Source organism: Myotis yumanensis, unplaced genomic scaffold (assembly GCF_028538775.1).
Source record: "Myotis yumanensis isolate MYYU_CA2020_CCGP unplaced genomic scaffold, mMyoYum1.0.hap1 SCAF_2, whole genome shotgun sequence".
Taxonomy (NCBI): domain Eukaryota; kingdom Metazoa; phylum Chordata; class Mammalia; order Chiroptera; family Vespertilionidae; genus Myotis; species Myotis yumanensis.
In genome coordinates this window covers 40,084,067-40,098,843 of record NW_027223753.1, presented here as the reverse complement: position 1 = coordinate 40,098,843, position 14,777 = coordinate 40,084,067, and the positions used below count along the sequence as shown (strand labels likewise).

The following is a 14,777-nucleotide window of genomic DNA, read 5'->3' as shown; positions in this document are numbered from 1 at the left end:
TGGAATGACAAGGGCAAAGACCTTGGGATGGGACTGTTCCAGTGGTCCATGAGGAACCAGTGGTCCGTGAGGGACAGAGAGAAGACCAGAGTATGGTGCGGAAGGGGAGACTGATGGGAGATGAGTTCAGACACAGAGGCAATGGCCGAGCATGGACAGTTTTATAGGCAGTGTTAAGGAGTTTGAATTTTACCCCGAGTATAACGAAAGACAGAGCAGGGTTTTAAGCAGGGGAGTGAATCTGGTCTTTAAAAAGAAAAGAAAAGAAAAGAAAAGTACTCTAACTGCTCTATGGAAGATGAACTTAAGGGACGAGAATGGAAGCAGCAGCCTTGGCAAGAGGGAATGCTCCAGAGGTGATTGAGAGAGGAAGACAGAGCTGGGATATGTGTAGAGAGAGAATCATCATTTAATGAATAATTGGGTGCCAGGGTGTGGGAGACAGAGGGATGAGGAGTAACTTGTGTATTGGGGGGCTGGAGCTTCTAGATGTGAGTTGGTGGCTTTTACAGACATCAGAAGAACAAGGAAAGAATGGTTTTGGGGAGATCAGAAAGAAGTTCTTTGGACATGAAAAATTGGAGGGTAAGTGGTATGGGACATAATTGCTTCACCAGTTGCTAGCTACTAAGGGAAGGAGTGAAAGATCAGATTTGGCTAGCCAAGTTGCAAGGATGCCACAGTCTGACTGCCACCTTGAACCAAGGATGGTTCTCACTAATGGGGAGGACTTGAAGAGTTCACATGGAAAATACCACCAGACATTGGAAGGGCCAGAAGGATAGCGTGCCCCTTTTCTTACAGCTTGTTTTTCTGGGGCATCTTCCTAGTATTTCTTTGCAGTTAGAACCAGGTCCATTAATCTAATTACAGAACCTCATTAGATAAATGACAGAGTGGATATGACATCTTTTCTGGATTTTATAATAACACATGCTAAGTCTCTGTGAGCGAGCGAGCGAGTGTGTGTGTGCGTGTGTGTGCACACGCACGCATGCACATGGGGCACACACATACATGCTGAGCATTTAAAAACACCATATGGACTACCATACCCTCCACTTAGTAAGTCATATTATCACCAAGATATTTTCTGTTCAGTTTTCTATTCTCTTGTATAAGCAGGCTTATCCCCTCATTTATTCTGTGTGTGTGTTTTTTTAATTTATCAATTGAATATAACTTCATTCTGTGTCCTAGCCACTGGATTATCTAGATATTAGGAATTTGAAGATGAGAAGGGACTTAGAGTCTCTTCAAGGTCATAGTCTATAGTAGAGAAGAGAGAAGGTAATCCATTACAACTGGACATGGGTGGTGCCCAGAGAAGGGTCATCTAATTCATCCCAAGGGCCAAGGAGGAAGGCTTCGAAGAGGTGACTAGACTTAGGTCTCAAGGGATGTCTTACAGTTGTCCTGAAGAGTGAGGATGGGAAGAGCAGCCAGTCACATGGAATAGCTCATTCCAAGGCCTGGCAGGGGAAGAAATATACAGAGACCTGTTAAGAGGGCATGTGAAATTATGACACAAAGTTCCAAACTATTTGTAGGTTGGACAATCAATCAGAGACAGTTGAGGATAATGCTCTTCCAGATTTCCTCTAACTTCAAATCCTTAGGCTGCCTTCCATGTCTGGCTTATTGGTGAACATCATCTCACTTGATCGTAAGAGCTCCATGAAGAAGCTGTGTATGTCCCTGACTATTTTATATATGAGCAAGCCAAGCTTTTCCTGGGGCCCCAGTTTTCTTGCTGTAAAATATGAGCCAGGTTTCTCCGCTCTGAGTTATTATTGTCCCTTCTTGTTTTATACAACTATGAGGGGAATTGTGATCAGGTAGAAAGGAACTAGACTACGACTTGGAAACTAGTGTTAACTAAGCTCTTCCATTAAAATTATCATGATTTTGAAAAAGTTGGAGGCCTGTTTCTGAAGAAAGAAAAAATAGGGATAAGTTGAGTTAGAGCTCTCTACAGTCTCCTCTAATTCTATTACTCTGCAATTTTCAAACTATTCAAAATGCCATCACATAGGTGCTACAAAATCATCATAATCCTAAAGGATACTCCATTGAATTGTTGACTTAGTATTTGACTGAAATAAGCAAGCACTAACGGAGGTCTTACTATGTGTCAAACACCATGCTAATTAAGCTATATTACCTTAAATCTTACCCAGGGAAATCTTCACACAGTCCTGTGAGATGGATATTTCCCTAATCTTTCAACAAAGAAAAATATGAGAGGTGGTTAAACTAGTCAAATTCCTTCTACGTACTAGTAGAAACGGAATTCTTGGTTTGGTTGTTTGCATTGGAGTTGTCTTCAGTCGTGTGAGTGGCATTGTACCCTCTGTGGATTGGGACGCACTCTGTGAAAATGCTCAGTGTGGTACACATGTTGGCACTGTCCAGGCTCTGACCTGAATGGGTTCCCTCCAATATCCCTAACTTGCCTGTCACAGCTCAGGGAAGGGATAGTGCCCGAGTCCTCAAAATATCAGCACCATGCCTTGCTCATAGGGGGCATCAGGAGAAGTTTCTTAATTATTCATTGACAGCCTTAAGAATTGAATCCAAGAATGAAGACGTGAATAAGGAAATGAATGCCACTCCTGTAAAATCTGCATTCCTCCAACGAAGAAAAGGAGAAACATTTTGCACAGAAAGGCTGTCAGAGCAGCAGGCAAAGCCCTCCTGACTATTTTTTCCTGTGCTGTGACATCTCTCCATTTGTGATTGCCTCTGATTTGCTCCATGCTCAGCCAGAGCCTCTGCTACTCTCGCTTGATTTCAGCTCCATTCAATAGTTCCTGGTTCCGTTGGCTGCCATCTGGCCTGCAGGAGTAGCCCCTCCAAGAGAGATGCACCAGCACAGAAAGAGATGGCTCTCGCCTCCTCCCCAAAGCGTGCTGAACCTGTCATCCCGCTGACAGGAGCCAATTCCACATCCCTGAGATTCTAATTCACCCCCTTTTCAAAGTACTGAATGGATGCCAGGTCTTGTTAGGAGTTTTTTGAAAAAGCCTTGAGTTATTGCTAATGTGGAACCGGAATAATAGATTTTTCAAAGGCAAAGGGATGAAGAAGGAGAGATTTAAAAACAATTACAAGCTTTAGGAAAGGACTCCCCTTGGTTTCTAGCTTTCTCTGACACTTACACCTGTGCAGGTGTGTTTGTTCTATGGACGGTTGTTAAAGTAGGAAAGCCATCTCACACCCTGCCCCCACCTCCCCTGACAGAGGAGCCAGCATCCTTGTCAAATGGCAGGTCTTTGGGGTGAGATCATGGGTTGGGACCAGGATTAGAGAGAGAAGAAGCAACCATGTGGCTGGGAGGGTGTTTTCCATGTTTCTTCTTCATTCCCATCACGGGCCCTATTTTGGCTTTCACCATAGGAAGAAGTGTCATCATCTCTCTCTTTATGACCACTGTCCTCAGACCACAGACTGTCACCATCAAATCCCCGACACCAGTACTGCCATCATCTCAGACCGTCTGCTGCTTTCAGTTTCCCTGGCTCCTCAAGATTGGGTTGAGCAACATGTGTTTAATAGTAAAGGCAATAGTAGCAGCCATCATTGGCATGAATCACTTCATCTCTCTGAAGCAGGCACTGTATATATACTAAAGGCTTTATGCGAATTATCTCATCACCGATCACATGATAATTGCCTGTTTTCTTTTCCATCTCCCTTGTGTGATATAAGGGCAAGAACTGCCTGTGCAGAGTAGCTCAATAAATCGATGCGGAGTGGATGAGTGACGGGTTATCACCGTCCTATGATAGCCATCACCCCAAGCACTGGCATCATCATTTTTCAGGCATGACAATCATCTCTTTCCCGGTGTCACTGTTACTGAGATCAAACCCACTTAGCGATTGGCGTCTTATTGCACAATCAGCAGCCTGAAAATCGTGCCACCAACCCCATCCTTTTATATATTTCCAGGAAAATAATGGATGTGTTTTAGAAAACCTGGGCGTGAAAGCATGGAGTTACCATCCGAGTTTTGAAGTCGGTGCGAGGGATGGGAAAGAAGAAGAGCGAGGCAAAAAGGGCATGGGTTGGTGGAATGAGGGAGAACAGTCCCGCCTTGCCACGCCAGTGTTAACTGTGGGGAAACGTGTATGAGCAGGAACCTGCTCCGAGCATCTGCTCTGTGAGGGCCGTGTTGCACCTTCAGCTTCTTCTCCAGGTGACTTCACTCCTTCCCAGGACCAGCATTTCCCAAACTTTTGCAATAGCCTACCTTCACCTTCCCCAACAAGTCATTCCATAGCTATATAATTCCTCTCTCCCTCCAAGTTCTTCCTTCTCTCCCTCACCCTCTTTTCTTCCTTCCTCCTTGTCCCTGTCCCTCTCTTTCCTTTCTGTAATTTTGAAAAGGGAACTGACATCCATTGAGATTTTACTCTGCCAGTTGTTGGGCTAATTCTTTTCATACACATCAGTCTTCTCACTGGTTCTTCTTAGCAAGCTCACCTTGAAAGCATTACTACCCCTACTTTGCAGAGGAGGAAAACTGAGGCTCAGGGTGATGCAGGAATTTACCCAAGGAAATGCAATAGAAAAGCAGCAGTCTGACCTCACAGCTGCTGTTTCTCTTTCTCGCTCTCTCTCTGTAAATCAATAATATATTTATTTCAGAAAGGGAGGGAGAGAGAGAGAGAAAAAAACATCAATGATGAGAGAGAATCATTGGTTGGCTGCCTCCTGCATGCCCCCTACTGGGGATTGAGCCCGCAACCCGGGCATGTGCCTTGACCTGAAATGGAACCGTGACCTCCTGGTTCATAGCTCGATGCTCAACCACTGAACCACCTCGGCCAGGCTCACAGCTGCTGTTTCTAACTTCTCTCCACTCCCCTACCCCGCATCTCCTAAAAACATCAAATCTCTCCTTTAAAGTATCCATTGCTTTCAAATGCAAGGAAATTCATTTTCTTGGTATGAGACTAAAGTTGGGAAACTCAAAATCTAGACTCAGATTCCTTAGCCACAGCTGCCACCTGTGTATTCATGTGAGCTTGTTCAGGTCAGCTTAGAGCCCTGTGTCCAGGGGCCTGCCTTTCTCAAAACACCTCCCTAATGCCCCAGCAACTCCCTTTCACACCATTCCCCATCTTGACTTTCTCAAAACACCTCCCTAATGCCCCAGCAACTCCCTTTCACACCATTCCCCATCTTGACTTTCTCTTTGCATTTTAAGAAAGGCAATTTCAAGGATCGGCCTAATTTTTAGGAAGCCAGGTGTAAATATTCCATTGCCCAAGGATTTGTGGAGATATTACACCTGCGTGCACTTCAAAGGGAAGATGTAACTTTCGTTACAAGGTCTAGGCATTTCCCTACACCCTCTAACCTTCTGGACAACCTTTGGGACCTTCCTAACATGGTAGCTGGGGGAAGGAGGGCCTTTAGCTGCTAAAGTGAGGCCCAGCTTTGAGTAATGAAAGGCTAGTCTTCAGTCATTATAGAGACCAATCCTCAAAGCGGCACCAAGTCCTCTCTTGGATCAAGGCTTTGACACACAGTAGCCACAATGCAGCTACTGGCTACCTCCTGGGACAGTGCAGATTTGGAACTTTGCACCATCACAGCGAGTCCTAATCCACAGCTTTGCTCTTGGAGGAAATCGTTTATTAACATTATAGTTTCTATTCCTCAATCTCCGCTCCTTGGTTCTTCGATTACGGAACAGGTTTACCTGTCTCTCTCTGCCAAGCAGTGGGAATGAGGCTGTTCGCTCTTGGCTAAAGGTGATAGACTCCTAGGTCCCCAGGGGGATTAGTCTTCATTAGCAGGTGTCTTCCCTCTTCAATCACTTCCCAAGGAAAGGCCCATGCATTCAAATGCCTGGAATCACTCTGTGCCTTAGGAGTACCCACCAGTGGTGCAATTACAAATCACTTAAGTTCATCCATTTCTCCTGAACCTTCTAAATGGATAATTGAATTCATCCTTTTGCAGCAGTGGCCTGAGTTCTGAGTTGAGATCTGGAAGCCATGTGTCCTCCCTGTTCCACTCCTACCCACCCCACCCACCCCCAAGCTAGAATGACGACATATCCTGGCTCACTCTGAGCTTCAGGAGAGCAGGGGCTGGACATTACTCATCTCTGTAGCTCCAGTGCCTCGCCAGGACATGGCATGAGGAGAGAGCCCGGTGAATGTTTGTTGAAGAAATTAATTAGTCAATTACATAATCAATCAAGACGCCTTCCGTTTTCCCAGTGGGATTTTCACTAATTATTCCTGCAGAGAGTCCATTCCCCAGCACAGTGATCAGCAGATCTGGCTGTGCATTAGTATTACCTGGGGAGCTTTTACAAACCTACAGATGCCAGAGCCCTGCCCCAGACTGATAGAGTCCAAATCTCTGATGGTGGGGCTCAGGCATGGGTAGGTTTTCAAAAGCTCCCCCAAAGGATCGCATTGTGCAGCCAGGGGTGCGAGCCCCTGCAGGGTTCTGATGTGGCAGCCATAGTAAGTTTTCATCTTTTTTCTTCAGCCCAAGTCCTACCTCATCCACTGTCACTTTGGCTGCAAGAGTAACAGGAATTTGAACTTAATAGTTACCTACTCAGTTATGAGACAATTCTGTTCCCACTGCTCCTAAAAGAGAGTATGGGGAGATAAAACTCCCTGTGGGAGCTTTACTTTAATGTCTTAATGAAGATTCAGGATAGAACTGGGTTGAAACAAAATGGGAATTTCTTCCTTTGAATCCTCCCTGGAAGTTTAAGTTGTGAGTGAAATTTGGTGTCAGGTTGATTTCTGAAAGCAGAGCGGAAAGCTGCATGCACGCTATGATAGTAAGTACGGGAAGGATATCTATAAGAACGAAAGGCCTGGGGATAATCCTGCTCTGGTGCCATTTGCTTCTTTATATGGGGCTAAGTGAACTAGAACTCTAGTAGTAACTGCAGGCAAAGCAAGAGCCAAGGGTGTGAGGAGACCAGGGAATGGGTTCCAGGTCCTGCCCATGAGAAGCAGCTGGGAGAGAGTATATGGGCCGGATGTGGTGCACTGGGCATTACCACAGGTTGCCATGTGCGGGAGGAAGAAGCTCTGAGAAATGACTGAGTCAGGGGCAACCAGGAAGGGAACACAGGAGCCAGGGACAAAATGTATGGATGGGAAGAGGATGATCAGACAATACTATAGCCAGAACTGAGATGAGAGGGAGAAGATGGAGTCAAGAATAGACAGAGAGGTTCAGAGCTAAGGCGAAGAAGTGTTGGGCATCCTCTGACACCGGTCTGGCCTGTGCTGTCAGGCAGGGCTATTTCTAAACAGGGGCTCTGGCAGGGTATTTGTTTCTTCCTCCTCTTTCTTTTCCCCAAACATTACATAATAACAGTTTTCTAGCATTAAGCACTGTGCGTTGCAAAAATGAGTCAAAAGAAACAGAATGAAGAGATGCTAATAATAACTACTATTTATTGAGCACCTACTATGTGCCAAACACCAAACAAGACTTTGCACCTGCATCTCAGTTCATCCTCTGAGAGGATGTCATCGTTATCATCCCCACTTTAAAAATGAGAAAACTGAGGCTAATTGGGTTGTGAGGGTCACACGGCCAGCACACTGCGCAGCCAGGATTCAGTCTGTGTCTGTGGGACTCCAGAGAGAGGCATTGGCTCCCATGCGTTTGGTCTCCAGCTCCATCTGGATGAATGAAATCGCCTCCTCACACCCCAGCTCCGCAGCTCACCAAAGGCCACCTCTCTGTCACCAGGACAGTGACGGGCTCGCACCAGCACTGGTTATCCTCACGCGTTTTCATTAGGTGGTGGGGGGTTTGTGAGACTCGACCACAGGCTGTTTTTCAAATTTATTTAATGCATCCATCATGCTCTGAAGCTATTTGCTTCTTTATATTGGACAGATGTAATGAGATTTTGGACACTAAAAAATGTTTTTATTAAAAGTTATGACCCAGAGCTAGTTGGTAGGGACTGTGCCATAAATCCCAAGAAGTGTGCGAATTTATAAAGGATGTAGCGACATAACCTTAACCTTTTAGGCCACTCCACAGATTACAGGATCGCTTAAACTAATATTATCTCCCTGTCTCTCCCCACCGCTGGCCAAATAATAATAATAATGTATGTGGTTATCCGATGTGGTTGCTCGTCCTCTGCTCTTAGCCACAGTTGACTCGTGGGGAGCCAGTGCCTGGCGGAAGCCAATGGTTGATGACGGAATTCGCTGATGGTTGGTCCCAAGGCCCTGCTGTGGTGGGCACGCTGGTTCCCCGGCTCTGCTTTGCAGCCTTGTCGCTGAGGCTGAGTGGCAGAACATCACGTTTGCCACCGAGGGTGAGAGTGAATTTTGACAGATGAGTATTATGAGGCTATTGGGTGATGGTTTCTCCATTCCTCTATTGCTGACAGCCAGCTCTCCTAAAAATTAGGAAATGATACCATGATTCCTGTGCATTATAACTCATTGTAATGTCAATAGTATCAGATTTATATTAATGTTATAGTACTTGGAAATCATCCAAAGAATAATTAGCTCATAATATAGACCAAAATAAGGTGATAGATCTATTTACAGAGATATTATATATTATCTATAGTAAATCTTATTGTGGTGACTTTGTTAAATTAACATTTATTAAGTTGAGCTCTGGGGCGTCAGATGGAGGGCCGCAGTTCAACAAAGACCACAAGGGAATTGAAGTAGAGAAGCCTATTAGTCACAGGCCCAGGAGGAGGGGTCACCGGGAGAGGTCAAGGTGGCTGGCCTGAGAGAGCCACAGGACCTAAGGCACGTGCCTTTATTAGGCCCGTGGGTGAAGTGCCTGCATTTCCTGGGCTAAGGCTGGATTAGGCCACTCAAACCAAGCACAGCAAGGCTTGGGATCTTATCTAAGAGGTAACAAGGGGAGGGAAGGCCCTGGGTGGTGGGCAAACTACCTACCATGGGAGTCCTCATGGGACATGCCTCCCCACAGGGGTTAGAGCCAGTTTAAGGCCCCTGCAGGCCACTTGGCCACACAAAATGGGTACTGAGACAGCAGTATTTTGGAGTAGTTTAGTGAAACACTCGACAGTTATAAACAACAAAATAAAAAATTAAAACAATTAGATCTGGTCAACAACCAGCTGCTTGTAAAACATGCATTCATTCATGTATTGTTGGACACTGCTGTGTGCCAGACCCTCTGTTAGCTCTGTGGATTCAAAAGTAAATACAGCGCGGTCCCTGCTTCGGGAAGCTCACTGTGGGGTTGGCACAGATGATGTGCTGTTATTCTCAGAGGAGGAGTTTCAACTCAGAAGATCAGGGAAGGCTTCATGGAAGAGGTGGCCCTTCAGCAGGGTTTGAGGAATCGGATGAGCTCTGAGCATGCAGGGGTGAGGGGACGAGCATTTCAAGCAGAGGGGACAGCAGGCACAAAGGCACCTATAAAACCAGCTGTTTGCAGGCGGCTCTAAAGACTTCGGTTTGCTAAAGCAGATGACATTTTTGTCTTTTAAAACAAAAATCTCAAGGGTAAACATGGTCTTATCTGTTGCCACTGTTGAGACTGGCTGGGTAATGTCTGTAATTTCGGAAAGATGAACTTTGAACCACTGCTGTATGTCCTAATCAGGCCTCTGTTTGGTCATCTGCTTATGCTGGGAACACATTCCAGGGTTTTCACAGAAGGTTGGCAACAGCTCCTGCCACTGAGGCCGTGGAAGCATAAGCCGTAGATACCATCCTCATCAAACTCATTAATCCCTGTCGTGTGTGTGTCATTCACTTCATCCTCATTCATCGCCCCTTCCACTTGCAGAATGGCCAGCCAATGGAGGATTTCGAAGAACGCTTTGCCGCGGCCACCCCGGTAAGAGTGCGAGGGTCCTGTGAGCTGTTTCATGTCATTGCCCATCGTTCATTTCATGCTCATAAGTCGTGCCTTGTGCTTACAGAACAGAAACCTGCCCTCGGACATTGATGAGATTCTTGAGGCAACGAAGGTAAGGCCTCCAGGCTCTTAAGTGAGGGTTGTTCTGGTCACTGACATGCATCCCATAGCATCCCCACCCAGCCTGCATGAGGAGCAGGCGCTCGGCTCGGCTCTGTTCTAGTGTTCCCAGGATGAGTCCTGGCGGGCCCTGCAATAGGTTCAAATAATAACTGTGTATGTATGTGTGTGCACATGTGTGCATGTGTGTGTGCAAGTGTGTATGTGTATGTGAAAGAGGGTGTATTGGACAGGAAGTGATACTCCTTAATTTCATTCAACAAATATTTTTTGAGCACCTAACAGGTCCTAGGCATTCTGATAAATGGCTGTAGGTTTAGTGAAGAGGAAGACGCTCATACTACAACACAGTACAACACTGCGTAGCATAGGATAGGATAAGGTCGGGTGGGTGGGGAAGGTAGGGGAGGGAAGAGTAGGGTATGGTGGGGTGGCCTAGGGCAGTGGTCCGCAAACTCATTAGTCAACAGAGCCAAATATCAACAGTACAATGATTGAAATTTCTTTTGAGAGCCATTTTTTTTAAACTTAAACTATATAGGTAGGTACATCGTTATTAACTTAATTAGGGTACTCCTAAGCTGGCCTTTGCTAAAAACGTCCTCAATCTGATTGAGGTACGTTCGCTGAGGTCGACCCCTTCCAACTCTCCCATCCACACTTGTCTTGTATACTTGTTTCGTCTATCTCCTTTCGTTCATCCTCTCTATATGTCCACCCCCCACTTCTTCTAACGCCACTTCTTCAAAATAGACTCGCCCAGGCTGAAAACCGACTTCTGTGCATGGGCCACGAAGTTTCAGTCACACTGTATGTGCGCGCCCGCACCTGGTATTTTGTGGAAGAGCCACACTCAAGGGGCCAAAGAGCAGCATGTGGCTCACGAGCTTCAGTTTGCCGACCACAGGCCTAGGGGAATGTAGATAGTGTGACAGTGTAGTGGTATTCAAACACAGAAACAGCATGTGCTAAGTGCCCCATTGGGAATAAAAGACACGCAAGATTGTTCTTCAGTCAGCATACCCTGAAGTAGATGTACTGGTTACAACCAATATTTACTAGTGTACAGCTTGGCTGATATATAGGCCAATGAATATGATCACCCCAGAGGGTATTTGGGAGGCTTCTAGGGTTTTTGACCTTGGCTGCAAATTAGAATCACCAGGAGAGCTTTTAAAGTTTTAGGTTCTAGGCTGTACAGAATCTCCTGGGGTGTGAAGAAGGCATCAGTATTTTCCCCCTGGTGATTTCAGTGTGTATCCAAGGTTGAGACCACTGAAATAAAAGTATCCCACAGCTGTTCTGAGTAGTGCCATGGGGTGCAAACTGAGTTAGGAGATATTTCCCAGGGGGGCGGAAAAGTCCTCTAATTTGTCCCCTGAAGGATGATGGGTGGACAGGCAATGGGGGAAGGAATTGGTGTTCTAGGTAGGAGGAAAGCATGTGCAAAGGCCTGAGGTGGCCTTTCCTTTTATAGCCCTTGTGCTTCTGGGCTCATGGCACTGCCCTGATTATATCTGTAGGCCTGCCTTTCCTTCAAGTAACCAGCTCATGAGAGTAGGAGCAGGAACGTGCCTCATTCTTCCCTGTATCCCCTGCTCTTGGCACAGTAGCTGATGCGCCATACTTTTCCTAAATGAAGGACCTCCTGATGCCAAACATAGGTAGTAAGAATGTGACTTGGGGTCAGTCAAGGACATCTCAGCCTTCAGCAGTGGTGCATTCAGAATTTCTCTGTAGGAGGGGCTAGGAGTCTAGTTGCCATAGTCTAGTTCAGTGGTCGGCAAACTGCGGCTCGAGAGCCACATGTGGCTCTTTGGCCCCTTGAGTGTGGCTCTTCCACAAAATACCACGTGCGGGTACACATGTACAGTGCGATTGAAACTTCGTGGCCCATGCGTTCTAGTTGAACGAAGGACCCGGAGGCTAACCTTGGAATAGTGGTTGTGTAACACGGCAGATACTCTTGTGAAAACATCACTTGTTCGTATCAAAGGATGGCTGTGGAGGGACAGGCCTGATGCAGACATTGATGGGATGCCCCATCAACACCCAAGCTACCCATCCTCTCCGTCTCTGGCCTTGGCATCTTCCGCTGTCACTCTTCTTACCCTGGACAATGCCAGGCCTAAAGAAGGGGCAGAATCTGCCAGCAACTGCGAAGTCTGTCTTCGCCTGAATATGTCTGAAGTGCTAGTAATGGAAAGGCAAGGAGGCACCTTGAGCCGGCCTTCCAGGTGACGTCTTCAGATGGATGTGACTCGTGGCAGACCTTTTAGGAGCTCAGCTGCCGGTTAGAGAGCACTATGGAGCTGGACTTCCACAGGGTAGGAAGGTAACCAAGGCTCTGTGACGTGACAGATAAACGAGATGCTGCTCAGGTTGTGGGTCAAGCCCAGCTCTGTTAGCTCACGGGTCAGAGGCAAGTCACTTAACCTCTTGGTCTGTTAGCTCATCTGCAAAATCCAGTCAATGAGAGAGACACCTGTGCTGCCGATGTCATGGGGCTCGGTGAACATCAAACGCAATGATAACGTATCACCAAGTGTATTGTAAACTGTACAATGTTTGATGGTTAGTTTTATTCTCTTCAGAACCTTAAGTGATTCATTATGACAATCTTATTCGAAGGGGTTAACATGGGGAAGGAAGTTGTTAAAATAGATGAGATGTTACTCCAGATTCTCAATCACATATAGCCATTAGAATTATTTTTAATTATATAGCCTAAGAGTCCATTTTTATATAAAATTTAAATTAACTCAAGGTTCCATTTAAACAGCAAGTCCAATGGAATGAAATAACAATCTATGTGTTACGCCTCTGCATGCTTTTCTCATTCAGTCCTTGAGTGAAAGCCATCAGGCAGGGGGAAGTCTACATCTCAAGAACGAGAGTTATTTTAAACGTTGTGTTTTCATCTTTAAAAACGAAAATAAATAAATAAATAAATAAATAAATAAATAAATAAATAAATAAATGTTGTGTTTAAGGAGAAAATGAGCCAGTAAATTATATGAACAATGTTAGCAACAGTGTGCCATGAGGTCAACACATTTGAAATGTAAATTGTGAAACTTAATTATTAACTTTATTTTAATATTTTCCTACCAGTGAAAATAGTGGGGACCATTTTAATAGCACTAAGTTCCAATTGTAGGAAGCCCAGAAGCTTCATTTGACTTAGAGTTATTACTCTTGTGAATTTGAGAGAAAGTCTAAAGGATTGACAGTTTCACCAAATAATGTAAAATGATGGAAGCAAGCTAAGGAAACAAGGAGTGTTTAGGGTCCAGCCAGATTTGGGAGAGCACCCAGCATGCTGGCCACCCTCTTACCATCTCATTACCTTGGACCATTATCCTTTGGGAGAGAATCAGGTTGGTAGAGAGTGGGCAGAAAAGACTGAAATGTGCTGAGTCTCACACAAGCTGGGCCCTGTCCCCTTCGCTGGTCTCCTCTCCTGCTCCTCTCTCCACCCTCGCTGGTTCAACCAAAGTGCTAGATAGCCTGGGGCCGCTACCCCTCTTGCTCCTGTATTTCCATCTGCCTGGATGACCCCTCCTCATCCTGGTTGCCTGGCTGATTGCTCCTCTTCTTCAGGACTGAGATCAGGGCTATTTGTTTGAGAAAACCCTCATTGAGCTTCTTTGCCAAAAGCTGGCTGGTCCCTCCTAGGCTGGCCCATGGAGACATCTGTTGCCATTCCTGCCACAATGCCTTGAAATTAGCTCTGTCTATGGGTTGTCCCACCAGACTGTAAGCTCCCTGCAGGCAGGAACTTGGCATTTCTATTTATTCTGTTCCCAGCACCTAGCACAGTGCCCACCACCTACTGCTCGTCCGCTATGTATGGAAAAAGCATTGCATGGTTGGGAAGGAAATCACCATGCACAGGGCCCTGCTTTATGCCAGGCACTACTGCTCGTCTGAAAGCTTAAAGGGAAGAGTTGAATGTGAGTTAGCCAGGCTAAGCTGCTTTCAGCCAAAAGAGCCTTTGGTACCTGTTAAACCGGGCTTCGCCAAACTCCAAAGAAAGTCCTGCTATTAGTGTTGTCAATAAATCTGCAAAGGAGATACTATCATCCCCATTGCCCAGGTGAGGGAACTGCAGCTCTGAGGAGTGGCAGAGATAGATCGGAAGTGGTAGAACCCAAACATATGCCCAGGTGGACACCTTGTCCAGCAGCCAGAGCCCCTCACCTGCCTGTAGGAGAGAGCGTTCCCTTCTTCGTGGTGAGTTGTAGAGATAGGAATTCAGGTGCAGGGGCCCTGCATGGCAAGCAGGCCAATGCGCGCTGTCCTTTCTAATGAGTGGTTTTAGGTTCCCCTGATGAGAGTTGTGCAATCCAAGGAGGAGCAGGGTGGTTTTCCCTCAGTGGGCAGGTTTGCACAAAGCATATGATTATGTACTTTAAGTCAGGCCACTGGGATCCTGGCTGGGGACTCCCCACGGTCTCTGCAGCTGGGAGAGTCTGCAGATTCATTTCTAAGTGTATCTTAAAGGGTTCCTCCACAGCTACTGGCTGATGGATGGGAATGTAGATGACATGGTGACTGCAGCCATGGAGTTCTGAGGACTGATTAATAGTGTATGCACTGGGCTGTTTCTGATGCCCTTCCTGGTATTAAATACTATGATTTCTTTCCCTCCAACTATATTTTTTATTCTCAAGACAGACTTTTTCAGGGACTGTCATCTGACTGCATACCCCACGTGGAGAAAACTTAAGTCTTAGCCTCTCTGAGGTCACCTCTGTGAGGCTCAGTTTACTCATCTGTAG

General features: G+C 46.0%; 1 protein-coding gene across 2 annotated transcripts in view; it reads left to right on the top strand.

The window, feature by feature from the left end:
• DAB1 (DAB adaptor protein 1) overlaps positions 1-14,777 on the top strand; it is a 1,070,166-nt gene that overhangs the window by 1,027,184 nt on the left and 28,205 nt on the right. The window contains exons 12-13 of one of the 2 annotated variants that reach the window (XM_070405218.1): positions 9,802-9,852; positions 9,938-9,985. The exons of the other annotated variant lie outside the window; for it this stretch is intronic. Coding sequence (XP_070261319.1) covers positions 9,802-9,852; positions 9,938-9,985 — 99 coding nt within the window. The remainder of the gene's footprint in view (positions 1-9,801; positions 9,853-9,937; positions 9,986-14,777) is intronic. 2 annotated transcript variants of the gene reach the window in all.